General features: G+C 39.4%; 1 protein-coding gene across 1 annotated transcript in view; it reads right to left on the reverse strand.

Moving 5' to 3' along the window:
- Window positions 1–8,350: 8,350 nt before the first annotated feature.
- The window catches only part of SCN11A (sodium voltage-gated channel alpha subunit 11), an 80,445-nt gene continuing 67,416 nt past the window's right edge, over window positions 8,351–21,379 (reverse strand). The window contains exons 24-26 of the mRNA XM_041734234.1: window positions 19,986–20,086; window positions 12,801–13,071; window positions 8,351–9,861 (exon numbers count right to left, since the gene is read on the reverse strand). Coding sequence (XP_041590168.1) covers window positions 8,831–9,861; window positions 12,801–13,071; window positions 19,986–20,086 — 1,403 coding nt within the window. The 3' untranslated portion in view covers window positions 8,351–8,830. The remainder of the gene's footprint in view (window positions 9,862–12,800; window positions 13,072–19,985; window positions 20,087–21,379) is intronic.

Raw genomic sequence — 21,379 nt, forward strand, 5'->3', positions numbered from 1 at the left:
GACTTTTCCCCTTCTTTTCTCTTTTTTTTTTTCACCATTTCAATAAATGTGAGGTGGTGTCTCACTGAGATTTTATTTTTTTTTAACTTTATTTATTCATGAGAGACACACAGAGAGAGAGAGAGAAGAGAAGAGAGAGAGAGAGAGAGACTGAGAGGCAGAGGGAGAAGCAGGCTCCATGCAGGGAGCCTGATGTGGGACTCGATCCCGGGACTCCAGGATCACACCCTGGGCGGAAGGCAGGCGCTAAATGGCTGAGCCACCCAGGGATCCCTCACTGAGATTTAAATTTGCATTTGCCTGATGACTGATGATGTTGAGCATCTTTTCATGTACTTTGTTATCAGCTGTCTAAAATAGTTTACCCATTTTTTATTAGATTGTCTTTCTTCTTATTGAATTGTAAGGACCCTTTGTATATTCTAGATATAAGTCCTTTATATCTTTGGTATATGTTTTTCAAATGCTTTCTCCCAGGCAAAGTCTTTTAAGAACAAATGTCTTTAATTCTGAAGTCCAGGAATACTAAATCCAGCAAAACTATTCTTCAGAAATGAAGGAGAGATAAAGGCATTCCCAAATAAAATACAAATCAAAACCACAATGAGATACCACCATGAGATATCTCACACCAGTGAGAATGGTGAAAAGTAACAAGACAGGAAACATTTGTTAATGTTGGAGAGGATGTGGAGAAAGGGGAACCCTCTTGCACTGTTGGTGGGAATGTGAACTACTGCAACCACTCTGGAAAACTGTATGGAGGTTCCTCAAAGAGTTAAAAATAGATCTGCCCTATGACCCAGCAATTGCACTGCTGGGGATTTACCCCAAAGATACAGATGCAGTGAAACGTCAGGACACCTGCACCCCAATGTTTATAGCAGCAATGCCCACAATAGCCAAACTGTGGAAGGAGCCTCAGTGTCCATTGAAAGATGAATGGATAAAGAAGATGTGGTCTGTGTGTACAATGGAATATTACTCAGCCATTAGAAGCGACAAATACCCACCATTTCCTTCGACATGGAGGGATCTGGAGGGTATTATGCTGAGTGCAATAAGTCAATCGGAAAAGGACAAACATTATATGGTCTCATTCATTTCGGGAATATAAAAATTAGTGAAAGGGAAAATAGGGAAAGGACAGAAAATAGAGTGAAAATATCAGTGAGGGTGACAAAACATGAGAGACACCCAACTCTGGGAAATGTACAAGGGATAGTGGAAGGGGAGATGGGAGGGGTTTGGGGTGACTGGGTGATGGGCACTGAGGGGGGCACTTGGCGGGGGATGAGCACTGGGTTTTATGCTATATGTTGGCAAATTGAACTCCAGTAAAAAATTTTTTAAAAAGGCATTCCCAAATAACCAAAAGCTAGAGGAGTTTATCACTAAACCTGCTATAAGAAATGCTAAATGGAGTTCTCAGGTTGAAATGAAAGGATGCTAAGGGCTAACAGGGAAACATGAAAATATATAACTCACTGGTAAAGGTAAATATATAGGCAAACTCAAAATACTCTAACACTATAATGGTGGTGCATACATCAATTTTATCTCTGGTATAAAAGTTAAAAGTAAGTAGTATTAAAAATAATGTGGCTACAATAATTTGTTAATGGATGCACGACATTAAAAGATGTAAAGTATGACATCAAGATCATGAAATGTGGAGAGAGGGGAACTAAAGGTATAGAGTTTTTGTACATGATTGAATGTAAGTTTTTTGTTAGTTTTAAACAGACTATTAGAGCTATAAGACATTTTATGTAAAACTCACGATAATAGCCACACACACACACACACAATATTTCCAGTAGATATACAAAAGATAAAAAGAAAGGAATTAAAGCATACCACTATGAAAAATAAATAATTAAGGAAAAAAACAAGAGAGGAAGAAAGGAACTACAAGCAGGTACAAAACAATGAACAAAATTGTAATGGTAAGTCCTTACCTGTCAATAATTATTTTAAGTGCAAACGGATTAAATTTTCCAATCCAAAGATGTAAGACCCAACACCATAAAACTCTTATAAGATCTCTCTGACATTGGTCTTGACAATGATTTTTTTGGGTTTGACACCAAAAGCACAACAAAGCAAAAATAAACAGATGGGACTATATCAAACTAAAAACCTTCTGCACATCAAAGAAAACCATCAACAGAAGGAAAAAGCAATGCACGGAATGGAAGAAAATATATGCATAGCATATATCAGATATGGGGTTACTATCCAAAATATATAATGGACTCATGCTACTCAAAGCAATAAATAAATAAATAACCCAATTTAAAAATGCACAAAGGACTGAGTAGATATTTTTCTAAAGAAGATATACGAATAGCCAACAGGTACATTAAAAGGAACTCAAATCACTGATAATCAGGGAACTGCAAATCAAAACTGTAAATATCCCCTCACAACTGTTAGAATGGCTATTATCAAAAAGATAAAACATAACAAGTGTCAATAAAGGTGTGGCATTAAGGGAACCCTTATATACTGTCGGTGAGAATTATAAATTGGTATGGCTATTATGGAAAACAATATGGAAGTTCCTCAAAAATATAAAAATAGAACTAATCATACAATCCAGCAAACTCATTTCTGGAGGAAATGAAATTACTATCTCAAGGAGGTGTCTGCACTTCAATGATCATTGCAGCATTATTCACAACCACCGAGATGTGAAAACAACCTGTGTCCATCAACAGATAAACAGGTCTTAAAAATGTGAGTGGAATATCTTTTGGAATAGTAATGGAATATCATGCAGCCATGAAAAAAGAAGTCTTGCCATTTGTGACAACATAAAAGAAACTGGAGGGCATTATGCTAACTGTAACGAGCCAGACACATACTGCATGATCGCATTTATATATGAAATCTAAAAAAATGTCGAACTCATAGAACCAGAAAGTAGAAAGGTGAATCCCAGGAGGGGTGGGAGTGGAGAGTAAGGGAAACAGATATACTGGTTAAAGGGCACAAACATTCAGTTGTAAGATGAATAAGTTCTGGGAATTGAATGTACAGCAAGGTGATTATAGTTGGGGCACCTGGGTGACTCAGTGCTTGAGCATCTGCCTTTGGCTCGATCCCGGAGTCCTGGGATCGAGTGCCACATTGGGTTCCCCACAAGGATCCTGCTTCTCCTTCTGCCTATGTCTCTGCCTCTCTCTCTCTCTCTCTGTATCTCATAAATAAATGAATAAAATCTTACTATAGTTAATAATACTATATTGTATACTAGAAATTTGCTAAGAGAGTAGATCTTACATTTTCTCAGCATGCCAAAAAAAAAGGAAACGGAGGTGATGGACGTGTGAATTAGCTTGATTGTGGTAATCATTTCACAATGTATACATATATCGAAACATTGTGTTGTACACCTTAAATATATACAATTTTTATACCTCAATAAAGCTGGGAAAAAATAGAGTATGAGCCATCAGTGTGATTTGGAAGTGATTTTAAAATATAAGAAAGAGCTTAAAGGAGGTAAAGGCACTTGAAGGTGCAACAGCTCAGCAGACACAGTGATTTTAGTTTGACTGTACGCTCCTTCTGGGTGGCTGGGGTTGGGAGGCTGATGGACAGTAAGGAGAACTAAATCGGCATGGCCACCATACCTCTCATACCACTACTATCACATTAGCGCACTTGAAGCCTTCATTAATAACCTTATTTAGATCGTCCAAAAAGAGAGGAGAGTCCACTCCTGCCACCTTGGGCACCAGCTGCTAGAAAAGGTAGATTAACCAGAGTTTGCCTGGAGAAGGAGGAAAAAAATGAGAAAAAGATGGAAACTAGGTCAAAAATATTAGGGAATCGGGTACATTGACAGAACCTGAGGATGTAGAATTTGCAGAGGGGGCACAGCATCTCCATTTCCTCATGTACAGGATGCTTCTACAATGTAAGAACTTCAAAACTATGTTTCATCTCCAGAGGAGAGGAGATGGATGGTGAAAGGTTCACAGACTAACGTGAACAGGGAAACTGCATCTTCTCTTTCAATTGCAGCCGCACTATCCCTTGGTGTCTGGCCAGTGTGGTGCGGTGGTTGGTAGCTTGAGCTCTGCGGCCAGGCTGCTTGGGTTTTGAACTAGTCTCTTACTTCCTCTACATGCCTCAATCTTCTCATCAGAACAATGAAGATTAAAAGTAGTTTATGTCTAATAAAGCTGTCGTGCAGATTAAGCGGGGTATTCTTGGTAAAGTGGCAGCTCAGTCCAGAGTAAGTGCTCAATAAATGTTAGCACCTGTTTTCTCACCGCCTCTATGATTACTCCTTGTGCAGCAACGGACAGGATTGCCCAGCGAATGACCCCGGAGCTTCTCTCTTGGGTTGCCAGGCAACAAGCTATCTGGGACTGGCAGCTCCCCCTCCTTGAGCAGGAAGAGCCATACAGGATTTCAACTTTCCCAAGGGCACTGAGCACTAGTAGCTGACATTCCAAGACAGCTCCCCAGAACAGCTGGCTTCTGAGCCTGGATTGTTTATAAGGCAAGCTCTCATGCTGGTTCAGTAAAAAGGTAGAAGAGTAGGGAGTGGGGGGTCCTTTCCTGGAACACAACCACACTGTGTCCTGGCTCCTTGCTTGCTTCTTGGTGGAAGGGATGAAAAGGTGGAACCATGTAACTCATCTTGTTAGCCGTGAATTTCTCAGGAAGCCTGCTCCAAGCCCAAACTGTGTGTTGTGATGTTTACCTTCACCTGCCTCCCCACACCCTTCCCTGAATGGTCTCTGCTCCTTATCTTTACTCCCTGAAAGCATGCCCCTAGGACAAGTCTTCTGCCTCCTTCTAGATCTAGGTATGCTCCATTTCCCCAGGATTTCACCTGCTCCTGGGGTTTCAGATATCATTCCTGTGCTGAGGACCCCTGCTCCTGTCAAGTTCCTGGCTGGATACTGTCACTTGGAGCTGGCATCTTAAACCTTTAAAATGTTCCAAACTGAATAACTTTAAAAATTTTCCTCTGTAATAGCCATGAAACTAAATAAACCTTTTCTCTCCTATATTCATTAACTTCATAACTTGTACTACCATCTACCTTCTCACCATGACAAAAATCCTAAGGTTCTCTCTAAACCCTTCCGCCATGGCCAGTTAGTTGACACAAGCATCCCTAGGTCTCACTGCATTGCCCCTACCTCTCTCCTCACTCAGTGCCTCTTCCGCTCCAGGACCAGATTCTGCTCTCTTTCCATTGTATTGCATCCTGCACACTCTGTCTGATTAATTTTTCTCCCCCTTTCAAATACCTTTAATCCCTCCCTATTACCTACATATGTTCTAACTCCTCACTGGCACCTAAGGCTCTCCACAAAACAGCCCATTTCTAAAATTCTGTTGGAGCTGCTCCACTAACTACACTCTTGAGTCCCAATTGGTCAGTTGGATAGCCTGTACTTCCTTACACTTTCTCCACACACTCATTACACTCTGCTGTCCCCTCCACTTCAAGCACCCTCCTGAACAAGCTCCCCCTGTCATAATCCTGTACATCTATCAATCTCATCTCAGGTGCCCCATTGTCTCTCATGAAGCCTTCCCAGCCTGCCTACAGTCACACTCTCAGAGCAGAGCGGGTGTCCCTGGTTTACCAAACCTGTTATGTTGCATTGTATTATTCTCACATGAATGCTTGCCTAATACTTTTCCCAATCAATATATATGCTCTTGAGATTAAGGGCCATTGGTTGTAAGCAGTTTATACAGGGTGGTATGGCACCGGCCCTCAGGAACACGTACGTCTGTTGACTGAATTAGTAGCCCAAATCAGTAGGGGCTGATTTGCCTAGAAATAAGCTCAGAAGACAAGACGTCTGACTTCTTGTGCCAGGTAGGGCTGTTTGCCCTGGACATTCAGCGTGACCCCAGGAGGATGGAGTTCAGACTATCATCTCTGTGTTTTAGGGTATCTTAGATCCCGTCAAGGGAGAGGGCTTTCAAGCACCCATCTATGATTTAAATAATTCACCACTCCCTGCCTTGACTTTCCTTCCTTAGCCCTCTGGCTCTTTGAGTGCCAGGCTCACACACAGTTGCTGGGCAGCACCCAGAAAAGAGCATGTTGGGCATTTGCTGCCATCTAGTGAAGCAAATGTGGCTCAGTCTCTTGCTAAAACTAAGCAGATCCTATGCTGTCCCAGAGAGCTGGCTTTAGGAACCCAGCCTTGGTGAAAAGGGACCATCTGGGGATGGACAGACATGTAGGGGAAAGGTAAAGCTTCTGCACAGAACACATCACACCCAGGCCCCTAAACTGTAATCCAGGATGGGCAAGACCATATCCTTCTAGAGCCTCCCCTACTTCCAGGCAAAGGGTATCCCTACTGGAATGATGGCCAGCCACCTTGTTCAGAAAACTTGGTAAGCATTGAGTGTTTGTAAAACATCCAGTGTTTGTAATCAGAGGCATCTTTTAGGGAAATCATCAGTCATCCACAGTGCCTCAGGTGGAACTGGCCATGACTTTGGAGCTGGTGATTTCTATAAGGCCCTTGCAGCCCTGCAGGTAGCCCTTGTGGCCCTGTCTCAAGTTTCCTGGCTCTGGGAGCATCTACTCCCCTTCCCCAGCATTGTACAGAAGCTCTGGCTTCACTAGATGAGTGACCACACACTCATAGAGTTATGATCATGAGATTATTCATGATAAATGCTCAGCCAGTGCCGAATGCACAGCCACCACTAAGGAAAAATTAGATATTGATAACAATTAGATAATGATAGTATTGCTATTTTACCAATGCTCCAGAGCATAAGGCTGCCTACAAAACCTATAAAATTCAAGCCCTGAACATGAATACACACTAAAAATAATCACTGCTTCATTGCACCAGAGCATCCAGTGATGGCCCCTTTCCCTTGGGCAAGGAGGAACAGATCAGAGGCTCAGACCTCAGACCTTGTGCTGCTGATTGGACACGTCAGCCCCTCCAGCTTGTCTGTGGGATAGGTTTGTGGAGGGTTTTCCTCCAGACTCAGTTATCATGATGTAGGTTCTCTACCTTCTAGGGCAACTTGTTACCAAGCCTGATGTCTTATTTGGTCTCTGGGCATCTCAAGTTTTTAGGAATATCCTGGGCCTTTTGATAGGCCTGAGTTGTTCTCTGGACTGCATTTCACACAGACATTCAAGCAGAACTGACTACAGGGATCATCAAGTTAAGATCGCTGGCTAACCAATATCTTCTCTGGATTCCCTAACCTGGGGTCCAGGTGTGGCTTCTAAGGTGCTCTCTCAAGCCAAGGTGGCCACTATATATATATATATATATATATATTATATTATATTATATTATATTATATTATATTATATATATATATATATAATTTTTTAAGACTTTATTTATTTATTTATTTGAGAGAGAGTGAGTGAGTGACAGTAACAAGCCAGGGGAGAGGCAGAGGGAGAGGAGGAAGCAGGCTGTCCGCTGAGCAGGGAGCCCAATGTAGGGCTTGATCCCAGGACCCCAGAATCATGACCTGAGTGGAAGGCAGATGCTTAACTGACTGAGCCACCCAGGTGCCCCAGCCACCACAGATATTTTATTTTATTTATTTATTTATTTTTTATGATAGTCACACACAAAGAGAGAGAGAGAGGCAGAGACACAGGCAGAGGGAGAAGCAGGCTCCATGCACCGGGAGCCCCACGTGGGATTCCATCCCGGGTCTCCAGGAGGGGGGACACAGCTGTAGAAGGGGGATGGGCCAGGTTGGATGGTGTGAATCGACGTTTTCTTTAAGAAAAAAATTATAACAATCTATTTACACCCGGGGGGGGGGGCATGCAGGGAAGGGAAGAGGAATAGACAGGCCGGTCAGGCACTAAACCGCTGTGTCACCCAGGGATCCCCACCACAGATATTTTAAGTGAGTCTTTCTTATTGGCTCCAGCCAGCGGTGTGCTGGAGCCAGGTAGGGCCAGCTCACAAGAATTGATTGGGCATCTCTTCCCAACTCCACATTCAGGAGTATCAGGTTGGTAGCCTACAGTCCTGATGGGAGTATTCACCACAGAAATCAGTACATGTTACAAATCAGGGTTCTTTTTTTTTTCCCTAAAGATCCAATTGTTATACACTTATCAGCATATGACTGGCTCCCATCTTAATTCCAAGCAAAGCACCACTTTTGAGCGGCTACTTAGCCACCAAATGAGATTTTTTAGTGTACCACCTGAAAGAAATGCAAATTGAAAGTCTCATTTATTTATTTTTTTCCAAATGTGCAGAACAGAGATTGTGAAAGACAGGGTGGTAACTGACAAGTCAAGATCATGCTTTTTCATTAGAAATAAACCCCAAATACTAATGTTGGTAAAAAATATCTGCAATAAGCTATTTATTTATTAGCAGTTTTTGAATTTTTACTCAGCATGCAAAAGAGTTTTATGTGTTTAAGCAACATATTTGCATTGGGGAAAACATGGAACAAAAGTATTGAACAGTGTGCCTAGAAACAATATAGAAAAACATCTTCTAAATTTTTAACATGTTTTTGTTTCTTTTTTTTTTTTTTACATTATTTGATTTATGTTTCAGTCCTAACATCGATGTGTCCTCTACAGCCCTTCGTTTTCTTTCTTGCTAAAACAGTACCAGTGGTTCATAGTCAGGCAGACTTATCTTCTATCCCTGTAAGAATCATTTGAAATAAACATTGAAATATCACTTCTTTTAGGCAGAAAAATATAATGGCTAGTTCAGAGAGTCAACTGCTTGTTCACAAACTGAGCTATGGACCTGGAGCTCAGACACCAGAGGCCAGATTGTGAGGCTCTGAGGTAAAAAGTGGAAGTAGGGTCTCAGTCATAGTGGACCTTGCCCTCGGCCACCCCAGAGCCAGAAAGGTCTCCATTGCAGAGTGTGTGGAGTGGTGAACCAGGCCTATCTTCCAAGGCATACGTGGACATCTTCACCTTATATTTTCGAAAGGCCTTTTGAATAATAGCAGCACACCTTTCCTCTTCCTTCCTCTTGGTGGTGGTGACTATGGGTTCATATAACTTCTTGGAAGGGTTGGCTTCCATGAACTTCTCCTCCATCATGACCTTCATGTTGTCCAGGCCACTGGAGTCACCGAGTACCCTTGTGGTGAATGCGAAGAGAATATCCAAGCAGTGAAGACGATCTCCACTCACCATGGGCAAGTCCATCATGAGAAATTGAAATTTATTTGGCTTTGCCACACGCAAAGGTTCAGGAAGGGCATCAGCAAAGTCAGAAAGGGCAGAATATTTGATGAACTGTGTTGCTTCTGGGTCAAACTTTTCCCAGACTTCATAGAATATCTCAAAGTCATCTTCACCCAAAGGATCCTCACTTTCTTCTGTGGCTGTGTTGAAGTTCTCTAAAATCACAGCAATGTACATGTTGACAACAATGAGAAAGGAGATGATGATGTAACTGACGAAGTAGGTGATGGCTATGGCAGGGAGGTGGCGGCTGTCTAAATTGGGGTTGCATGAATCCTTTGATTGCAGCATGGGCCTAAGGAGGGCATCCCAGCCTGCTGAGGTGGTGATCTGGAAGAGACAGAGTATGCTGCCAACAAAAGTTTTGAAGTTGAATATGTCATCAATTCCAAACTCCTCATTCACTTTGCAAAAGCAGCTCATACCAAAAATGGCATAAATAAACATAACCAGAAAAAGTAGAAGACCGATGTTGAATAGAGAGGGAAGGGACATCATCAGAGCAAAAAGGAGAGTCCTTATTCCTCGTGCTGCCCGAACAAGTCTCAGGATTCGACCAATGCGAGCCAACCGGACAATCCTGAAGAGTGTTGGAGGGAAAGGAATATGCTCCTGGTTCTCCAAGGCAGAAACCATTGTACCTTAGGAGAAGGAGATAGGGTGATTAATTTCCAGCAGGTACCCTGCTTCCAGAGGCAGCTTGTCTCTCCTGCCTTGGAATCTAACTGGACCAACTTTTATCAGTACTTTTCGTAATTCATATACTGCATAAACTAAGAACCTCCTTTACCAATATCAGCGAAAATATCTATCTGTACCTTAACCTGGAAAGTAATTTTCAAGCACTGTACAACTTTAATGGGACTTTAGATGAAATAAGATGTCTATAATATTGAAGACACCCAAGGAAAGGGAAGAGAATACAGTTTATGAAAAGCTATTTTATGACGTATCTCATACATTTGAAATACATTATCTATGTTGGGTATTGAAAGTCACTCATGGAATAACAAATATAATAGTTTCCCATATTTATTGGATATATAGAATGGAAAACAGATAAATTAAGGATGGAGTCCTACAGATTAGAGTAAGGAGAAATTTCTGATACTGATGGTTGGCTTGACCCTGAGCTGTCAGTGGAAACTGTAGAACTTCTAACAAAGTCCTGCCTTAAAAAGGCAGGTTCTTATTTGTATAGAGAATTTGAACACAACCTACTATAAGAGACAACAGGATAGGGCTGGAGGAAGATGGCAGTGTTGTGACCTGGGTGGAGCTGCCATGGAGCTGTCATATTTGACCATATGCTCATCCCAAGGAAGGACTCTTGAGGTCCACTCAAAAAGCTTAAGGGACTAAATTGGAGATACTTTCTATTGTTATAGACACTCCCCAAAATAGCATCTTGAGCAGAGGTTTTTGCAAACAGTTGAATATTTGACCTAAATGTTATCCTGTTCTATTATTGGCTGTTCAGCAAGGAAGTGATACAAGATTTGAAACAACTCACATTTTGACCTGAATATTATAGAATGGCTGGAACATGCTTGTCTTGTGTAGACATGGCCTTGCTCTTGTTCTGGGGGTTCCTCAAAGAAATTAGGGGTAATTGTCAGCCAAAATTATCTGCTATCCCCTAATGACTAAAGAGAACTTGTGCATAATATATTTTACCAACTGCCCAATTGTGCCAAAAAAGCTGAATGCATATGTTAATTATGCAACCAATGCTAGTGAGATGTGGAATTGATTAAGTTCCAACTTCGTAACGACTAGAGGAGGTCCACCCTTTATGGCCACCTCCTTTACAAATATTTCTTTGACTAATGGAGTTTACAGTAATCTGTCCTTTATCTGAACTCAGTTCTTCTGTATACCATGAGTTTTGGTGTGCAGTTAATTTCTCTATGTTTTTTTTTTTTTTTGACCCTTTAAGGTAGAGTAAGTCTTAATACTTAAACTGCATGGCTAACTCCTACAGAGAGATTCACTTCAACTCATACTCATTTTGTATTTCTCTGAAAGCTTAAGAAAGAGCTTGGGAAAGTGTAGGGGTTTAGTGTTGGGTGGCAGATCTACTGGCAAAGCCATATAAAATGCTATCCACATTGGTGAGTAGAATTTGGCTCAAAGTGTGGATGTTCTCATCCACTGGAGCAAAATGTTACGCAGTGCTCTGCTGTGTAACTGCAATTGCCTAGCAGTTGTTCAAATGACAGAAGTAAGAGATATTTCCACAATCTGCATGATGGCTGGCACTGCCTAGAAGGAGTTCAGTAAGTAGTGGAATAAATGAGCTGCTCTCTGCATAGTGGAGGAAGGGTCTCCTCAAGTTCTCAAAGGGCTGTGTTAGAGTCATTCTACCATCATTTTCTGACCTTATTGTTGCTCTCAGTTTCATCAGGACTTGGGATTGGAATTAAGTGATAAAGATTACTGGTCTATTTCCCTGGAGGCATGTGGAAGGATCTATTGCTAAACTTTATCTACATAAACTTCATGGCTTAGAAACCAGAACAGACTATGAACTGTACCATTTTCTTGTTCTTGGAAATATCTGCATTGCTGCTGTAGTGATAGGAACCAAAATATTTTGATCTCACATATCTGTTTAACACATTCTTTCTGAAATAGTATAAAAGCTTCCACTGTGAAACCAGTTTTCATTGTCTTCCTTGCTTTTTGAACTATGAGAATAGCCCCTGGGTGGTTGCACACAATTATAAAAAGTCAAATTATCAGTGTATTTAAAAGCAAACTGCAAAAACCCAGAGAGTAAACTCTTATGGGTAGCTATGAAGAATCTAATTTTAAAGTTGATGTGTATATGTATTATAAAAAGATATATGTCAACAACCCTTTTTTCCTTTATTCTTTTTTCATAAATCTTATAGTTAATCCTGCCTATGTTAAGAAAAATATACTGATTATAGAATAAGACTGGTTGGTGAATGGGATCCAACAGTTGAGACAAGCATAGTTCATGCTGTGGTTTAAGTTAACATGGGATACAGCATAAAGAGAAAGCACTTCTTGTCTTCATGACATATTCTTGGAAGCCCAATCTAGCCTGGGCCATGGAAATCCTGTATAGGAGGTGAGAGAAGGCCTAGCAATGTCACAGGGGCACACTAATTGTGATATGATATCCACATGGATTTTGAACTAAGGAAAACCGTGGCAACTAAGTACCAAATCCTTAAAACTAAAAGATGCTCATGAGAGTTTATAGTTCAACATGAAAGGTAGAATTTTGACTCAGTTGCCTGGATATACCCAAGAATCCCCACAAATACTTTAAGGTCATCTTAATTTTGTCTATCTCCACTGAATAAATGGATCCACACAATTCTTTAACTCTCTGCTTCAGTTATGTAAACAGTCAAGGGAATGAAAATTGCTCTGTATCTCCTAGCAACTTCCCAGTACAGAATGGCATCAGTATACCTGTCTATTTTTTTAGAAACCACAGTAAGCCTAATTTGTTCCTTTGTGGATAGTTTGGACATACTTCCAAATGATAAGATTTACTTCTAGCTCTCAGATTAAAGCTCCCCTGGCTTCTGATAATACTTACTAACAATAGAAAGAACCACGATCACACAATCAAATAAATTCCAGCCAATGGTGAAGTAGTATTGCCTCAAAGCAAAGATTTTGATGAGACACTCAATTGTAAAGATGACCACAAAGGCCAGGTTGAGACGATCAAGGATGAATTTTGTGGTATCAAGCTGGTTTTCTGATTCAGCCATCATGCTAAGCATGTTGAGGAAAATGAGGATGATGATAATGACGTCAAAGACTTGGTTTGTGACTAGGTCATACATGAGACCCTGGCATTTATTCTGTGAGGGGAAAAAAAAGGAACCTTAGACCATTTTGCATTGGAAGAATGAAATCACATAAATTAAAAAAGGCACATACAACAGAATTTGTCCTTTTTTTACAATTGAAGAGTTTTCTTGAAAAATGTACACCCTTTTGAAACAAATTCTTGCACTTACATTTTCATTTAAATGTAATTACATGACTGTTTTTAAGTTGCAGGCTTATAGCTTTAATTCCATTTTAAAACAAAAAATGTTTGGAAATGACATAACTTTGATGTGATATATGATGTTGTTTTGCTGAAATAAAACAGCTCATGTTGGATTTAATAATAAAAAGATGACCTTTGGTTTCTATATTTCATGTTTCTTTATTTAGGCTTCAGTAATATTAATGCAAAGAATACCTACTCACATAATTATGTTGGAGAAAATGGAATTAACATCCTTAAGCCTCCTTTTGTTAATTCAGAATAATCAGACCTTATATGTAATTAAATCTCTGTATTCAAGCAGTTCTTGAATGCCAATTTTCTAAATCTTGTTCACTTGAAAATAAGGCTAGATAAATGGGATTGTAATGCAATGATTACTAAAAACAAAAATAGAAAAGTTGATTATTTCATTTTATTACTGATGGTGAGCTTGCATATTGATTGGTACATAGATGGCCCTACTGCTCACAAAGTAAGTACATGCTAATTGTTCTGGTACAGGTTCTAGCTCAAGTTTGCACACCTAATCTACAAAGTGCATCTAAATTACTCACTTGTCTCACTATATTTTCTGTAATCTAACAGCTGTGTAACCTAGGATTTCTCTTTACTTAGTGGAAAACTATTCTCAAACACAGACTCAGACACTAATATTGTAGGTATTAGGTTTGGATTCTATCAGTGACTAAGCCAGTGATTCTATCACTGATCTAAGCCAGGTTCCTGGGTTCCTATTTTGACTTACATCATTATCAACAGGGCTCACCTAATTTACAAATCTTACAATTTTACTCCAGCAACCAAAATGACTCAGTACTTCTCTTTTGCTTCTATAATAAAGTTCAAGTTTATCAACTTGGCAAAAATCCTTCTCTGAATGTGGCCTCAACCTGCATCTCCTGCCCATTCTCACTTTGCACTTTGAGTTCTATTCTCCCACTAAACACACTACCTTGTGCTCTGTACCACTGCTGAAACAGATTTCTCTGCTTGGAATATCTTACTTCCCCAAGGAGCTAATTCCCACTCATTCTTTAGTATTCAACTTGTGCTATGTCTTTTTTAGGTTAGTAAATTCCCCACTCAGAGATCTCTCATCATTCTGAACACACCCCGCTCATAGCAAGTACAACTTAATTAGGAATTATTCCTTTATAGATGTGTCTCCTCTAACCAACAGTTTATTCATAGTCACATTCCCAATACTTGGCATATAAAAAATATTCTAAAAATGGTTGTTGAAATTTTAGTGAAGACCAGGTATTCAACATGAACAGCATTTCTCTGATCTATATACTCAACAGCAACATTTGTTGGACTGCTGAAAATAGCCTTTGCCATCATTGCCAGTAAGGCTGTAGGACAAAGATATTCTCATGTGGGGTTAAGGAACATAAACATTGATTCACAAAGAGAGTCACTCAGGATGAAGTGTAGCTTGTGACTACCATCATGCAGAATCCAAGCCAATACAAGATTACAGACTGCTTCTGGAACAGACAGAGTGACATGAAATATGGAAATTACATGCAGGTTCTGGCTAATGGTCTGGAAAACAAACTCTATAAAGACCTGGAGCAACTGAAAAAGATTCAGGTGCCACTCCTGGGGCCTTCATGCTCAAGGTCAACATACCAAGACCACTCTGGCAGTGGCTGCATCATGGGTATGACCCAAAAGTCCACAAAAAAAGTCTATGGGCCTCGTATATTAGAAAATAGTTTATACACCTTTTAAAAATTCAACATCGAGTCACTGGTATTGATTATGAAAAATTCCCCTTCCACTTTTTAAAACAGGGACAGGACTTATGCATCTCCAGTAAACTGGCATTTCTACCATTCTTTATAGTTCTTCTTTTCAGATTGGATTGGCAATGTAATTTGCACATTTTTCACAAAACACTGGGATACAGTTTATTAGAATTAAGAGACTAATTTAAAGTAACTAAGTTCTTCCACCTTGGCCTTCCCTTTCTTTTGCTAACATGTCTCTCCTCTCCCCAGTAAGAAAGAAGTAAAAGCTTAAACAGCATGGTTTTTTTCTAAGTAATCTTTCAACAGTAGATCACTGCTGCCTTGATGCCACCCCAGGGACCTCCAAACAAGAAGAGGTTAGTGTCTGGGGCACCTGGGTGGCTCAGTGGTTGAGCATCTGCCTTTGGCTCAGGTCATGACCCCCGGGGTTCTGGGCTCAACTCCCGCATCAGGCTCCCTGTGGGGAACTTGCTTCTCCTTCTGACTGTATCTCTGCCTCTCTCTCTGTGTCTCTCATGAATAAATAAATACAATCTTAAAAAAGAATTCCCCAGCTGTTTATTATGTGCTGTAACGTTTGAGAACCATTGTTCTAGACACTATTCTCTTATTTGGGCCCAAAATGAAGAAGTGGGACTACTGGTTAGAAGCCACTGGGAGACAGATCTGAACTCCACATCCCAACTAATTTTCTAATAAGCAGAACTGTCTGAAGAGGAAATGATGCCTTTAGAGATAGTGAGTTTTCAGTTGTGGAGATGTGTTGGGTAAATTTCTGACACCTCTGTTGGGGGATAAGGCAGCTTTGGGATGAGCTTTGGGGTAGAAACAGCAGCAGGGCTTGGAGTTGGGTGTGGGATCCGATGCCAAACAAACTATAAATTGTTTTACAATATATGTACATATTAGGTATTTTATATTATATTATCATGTGATCCAAATATACATCCACTAACTTATTTAGAAAACTCATAAACTCCTGAGAATAATTTTTAGAACTCTAGGTATCTGTTATGGTAATCAGGCAAAAGATGATGTGGTTTGTGATGCTAACAGTGGAGAGAGATGTAAGCATTTAGGTTTTAAGAGCTAATATGGAAGTAGATGCAGGAGTCAGAAGGTGTTTGAATGGAGGTGGCTATGGGAAAATGATAGGCTGAGGCTATCATTTCTGATTGGTAGACACATTCAATCACCAGAGAACAGAGAATAAGGCATTTTGGAGGGAAAGGATAAGATCAGTCCTGAGTTTAAGGGCATAGTGGGGCATCTGAGGGCCCTGGGCAGGTAAAAGTATGGGTTTGGAACTCAGGTACAGAGCTGGAATCCAGATGTGGAATTCAATGGCATCATTACTGATATGAATTAAAACTATGAGAGTGGACGATATCAGTCAGGGAGAGCAAGAGTGATGAGAACTGAGAGGGTAGGGACAGCACTGGAGGGATACTACATTCAAGTTGGTGTCTTTCAAATTTTATCCGAGAATCATTCAAGCTTTTATCAAAGAGTCTGGAGAAGAAACTTGAAAGTCCATTGCATTTGCTGTGTGAGAAATCATCTGGGAAGTCAGAAAGGACTTGGTGAAAAGGTGCTCTCCAGGGAATCACGGTGAATGGTAAGAATAACAGCGAGGGTGAGGTGCCTGGGTGGCTTAGTGGTTGAGCATCTGCCTCTGGCTCAATTCATGATCTGGGGGTCCTGGGATCAAGTCTTGCATCCGGCTCCCCACAGTGAGTCTGCTTCTCCTTCTGCCTATGTCTCTGCCTCTCTGTCTATGTCTCTCATGAAAAAATAAATAAAATCTTAAAAAAAAAAAAAAGAATAACAGTGAGGCAGGGTAGGTCTAGGCCTAATGTTTAATATTTAGACAAGAGATCAAGAATATAAGTTACCTAATGATATCAAAAAGCATTTGATATCACTTTGGAATGATTCTACATCTCAGTATCATTTTTAAACCAGTAATAACGCCACTCTGTGTGGATGGTTCATAAAGAATCAAAAATTATCCCAAATCCCTTCTTCTACTGTTTTTTTTTTCTTCTACTGTTTAATTAAAATGCATCACTGCTTAGATTAAAACAGCCAGATTCCCCCTTCCCTGTACAACTGCTATTCATTTGTTCCAAAGGTCAAAAATGGTATTTAGATTTTAGAGATTAAAAAAAGTCTGTGGGGAGATAAAGTTGTGAGTTAAGGGCTAACAGCTGATTTAAAAGTCTTAACTGAAACTCAGGGACATCTGGAAATATGTATTTATCTCATGCAACACCTCTTTCTGGAATTCAGAAGTTAAGGTAAGTGTGATATATTCACTGAGGAGATGGTACCTGGTTGTTGGAATTGCTCCTTGTGAAGTCCTGACTGGTAAGCTGTAGCTACACAGGGATGTCTATGGCATGACACCTATTCCCAAATGAACCATGTGATGAACATGCCATAAGACATAGACTTATGGGGCATGCCCCATGAGACATGCCACCATGGAGGTGGAAGCTTGCCTTGGGTAAAGTAGACCATGCCTATCTGAAGCTCATCACTTGCAGTTTAGCATGCCCAGTGCAATGGAGAGGCCTCAGAACTGCAGCTGTGTCATTGCAACTCTCTTTGGCTATGTGCTTCCTTGCTCGATTCATATTCTTTTTGAAAGAAATGGGTAAATATGTGGGAAGCTATTGTGTCTCATGATTCTTTTAGTTAATCTCAAATCTGGGACCAACTGGTATTGACAGTGGGTGCACAGCATGCACATGTAAATAAAAATTCTTTTTGTCTTTTTTGTTGGCTCAAGTTCAAATAAGAACCTCTCCAGATATAATTGTATCATTAACCTCTCAGTAAAAAATTCTTCATTGTATAAATTCTAAACACTTTGCCTTAACATTCCTAGGTATTTTTAGTGCAATACAAATATTTAATCCTAATGGAATAGACTCTGTGTGTACCCTAAATCATAGTCTTTCATTCAACTAATAGTTACTGAGGATATACTTTAAGCCAGGCTCTATTCTTAGTCATGGGAATAGCAGTAAACTAAACATACCCCTGATAATTTTGGGTCTCATGTTCAAATGAAAATCTCTAAATCCTCTACATGCTTTGGATATCAAGCCCCTCTTCCATACCGCTTTCCTGAATTGAAAACCTTCCAACTCACATGTGAGAGCTATCAATTATTCTTAGCATATTAGCTTATAATCTGATGTGCTCAAATTCCAACTCCTCAATTAGACTGCAAGCACAAAGCAGCCCTGGAGTACCTGAAAAAGCAAGATTCATTGAGAGCAAGGGTCAGCAAACTATAACCTTTAGGCCAGATCTGGCCCACTACTGGTTTTTGTATAGCCTGCGAACTCAGGATAGGTTTTATGTTTTTTAATGTTTGGGGGAAAAAACTCAAAAGAAAAATAAAATTTTGACATGTGAAAATTAAAGACATCCAAGTTTTAGTGTTTATAAATCAAGTTGCACTAGAACATAGCCATGCACATTTGTTTTATACTATCCATGGCTGCTTTTTTGTTACATGGCAGAGCTGAATAGTGTGGCAGAGATCATGTGGACTGCAAAGCCTGAAATATTTATTATCTGACTCTTTATTTTGTCAACTCCCAATATAGAAATTTTATCATAAGTACTGGTGAAGTGGAAGCCAGTATGCATGACCTAGACTTCACACCAGGAAAGGCTGCAAAAATATATTATAAATACATTTTTAAATGGTCAAGTTTTAGTCAAAACTATAATGAGATATCACCTCACGCCTGTCAGAATGGCTAAAAGCAACAACATAAAAAACAAGAGGTATTGGATGTGGATAAAAAAGAACCCTAATGCATTGTTGGTGGGAATATAAACTGGTGGGAAACAGTATGGAGTTTCCTCAAAAACTCAAAAATAGAACTACCCTAAGATCCAGCAATCATACTACTATTCACTCAAATAATATAAAAATACTAATTCAAAGGGATTCACCCCAATATTTATAGCAGCATTTTCTATAATAGCCAAATTATAGAAACAGTCCAGGTGTCCATTAACTGATGAATTGGGTAAAGAAGATGTGGTGTATATACAATGGAATATTATTCAGTCATAAAAAAGAATGAAGTCTTGCCATTTGCAATGACATGGGCGGTGCTAGAGAGAATAATGCTAGGTGACATAAGTCAGAGAAGGACAAATACCATATGATTTCACTCAGATGTGGAATTTAAGAAATAAAACAAATGAACAAAGGGGGATAAAAGAAAGAGAGGCAAACCAAGAGACAGACTCAACTATAGAGAACTGATGGTTACCAGAGGGGAGTTGGGCGGGGGGATTAAGGAGTGCACTTGTGATGAGCACTGAGTTATGTATGGAAGTGTTGAGTCACTGTATTGTATACCTGAAACTAATATAATTCTGTATGTAACTATATTGGAATTTCAATTTTTAAAAAAGATTTAAACTATTAAGTTTACATCATTGCAATGAGTTACACTAAGGACCTATTGTGTGCTTACTAAAAATCAAATGAAAGTTGTTGCTCAAGTTCCTTTTTTTTAAGATTTTATTTATTTATTTATTTATTTATTTATTTATTTATTTATGAGAGACACACAGAGAGAGAGAGAGAAAGAGAGAAAGGCAGAGACACAGGCAGAGGGAGAAACAGGCTCCATGCAGGGACTCTAATGTGGGACTCAATCCTGCGTCTCCAGGATCATGCCCTGGGCTGAAGGCAGCACTAAACCACTGAGCCACGCAGGCTGTCCTCAAGTTCTTATTATTGAATTTGAATGTCCAATTTTCCTAAGGACTTGAGCTGGACACCACTGTATCTGAGTCTTTGTTGAATTTTTAGATAATGCCTATAAACTTAAAAAAAAATAAAGGAGAACAGCACTGCAGACATCTGACCTCAAGACCACTTAATGGATCTATGTGTTTAGAATGAATCAATTGCTCTCACCAGAGGCCTTGGAATGGGCTTTTGAGGTTTTTTGGATCCTAATTTTTTCATTGCATTATAGTATTTCTTCTGTTCTTCAGTCATAAAAATGTCTTCACCACCTAAGTATACAGAGAAAATGATCGCTAATTAACAGTTTTTTTAGAAACAAGTTCTGAGTTTTCAGAAGTAGTTTCAAAGTTATATTACATTCTATCACAATCCCTAAAATTCCAATGGGAAATAAAAGAGGCTGGACTCTGTGGGAGGGCTGAAACAACATTTAAATTAAGGAATAGGAAAAAATGTTACTTTTATCAGGTGTATCTTTATAGAATATGAACAAAATTACATACTTTTTCCAAACATCCACCAAATCTTTACAAAAATTGAGTATATTTCAGGTTGCTTACCTCAAATCACAGTGCAAGCAAAATAGATACTAGTAACAAAAATTTAAACAAACAAAATCTCATCAAGTGGCAATTAAAATTCTCCTAAAGAAATGAATAAGTGCATAATCACTAATAAAATCTCATAAAATTTTCCAGACCCATTCTCAGGAAAACAAAACAAAACTAGAGAGCTTTAAATGTTTTCACCATTGAGCAAGAATGAATAGAAATATGAACCAAAATTTTCATTTCTGGAAATTAAAATATCAAGAAATGCTGAGTAAATTAGAACAGAATTCTTTTAAAATGTATAGGTAACTTGCAAAAGTAAGGAACATTTCTGGGGTCTGAAAATCAATAGTGATCAAAAAGAGTAGTAAACTAGCCTGAAGCCACTGTTGGCCTAAGAGCATTCTTCAATCTCTGTAAAAACTAGAATCTTAGGCTTTAATAACTACAAGAGAGTAATGGGGAAAAGACTGTGGGCTTATGCCAAGATCCCTGCATGAATCTGAGACTTGTCAAGTGCTGCCGATAAAAGGGTGAAGAAGCAAACAGAATCTGTCAGTAGGCAATGCAAGACAAGGAGGAAACTATCTTAGTCTGGACTACGGGTAAAAACCCAGTCTTCCCTGACAGTTTGTGAATCCAGGCCTGCCTTGATACAGTGTGGGATTTGAATTTGCACCACTATCAGTAGGGACCAAAAATATACAGTCCTATGACAGTCTTTTTGACAATGATGCTGGGGAAACTGGATACCGACATGCAAAAGAATAAAGTTAAGTTCTTACTTAACACCATACACAAAAATAGCTCAAAATAAATTAAAGACATAAATTTAAGATCTAAAACAACAAAATCCTTAGAAGAAAACATGGGGCAAAAGCTTTACAACACTATATCTGGTAATGATTTCTTGCATATGACACCAAAGGCACAGATAACAACAACACAAAAAAACAGACAAACTGGACTTCATGAAAATATTAAAATGGGTCTCACATAAATGTGAGGGTC

This window comes from Vulpes lagopus, chromosome 19 (assembly GCF_018345385.1).
Source record: "Vulpes lagopus strain Blue_001 chromosome 19, ASM1834538v1, whole genome shotgun sequence".
Classification (NCBI taxonomy): domain Eukaryota; kingdom Metazoa; phylum Chordata; class Mammalia; order Carnivora; family Canidae; genus Vulpes; species Vulpes lagopus.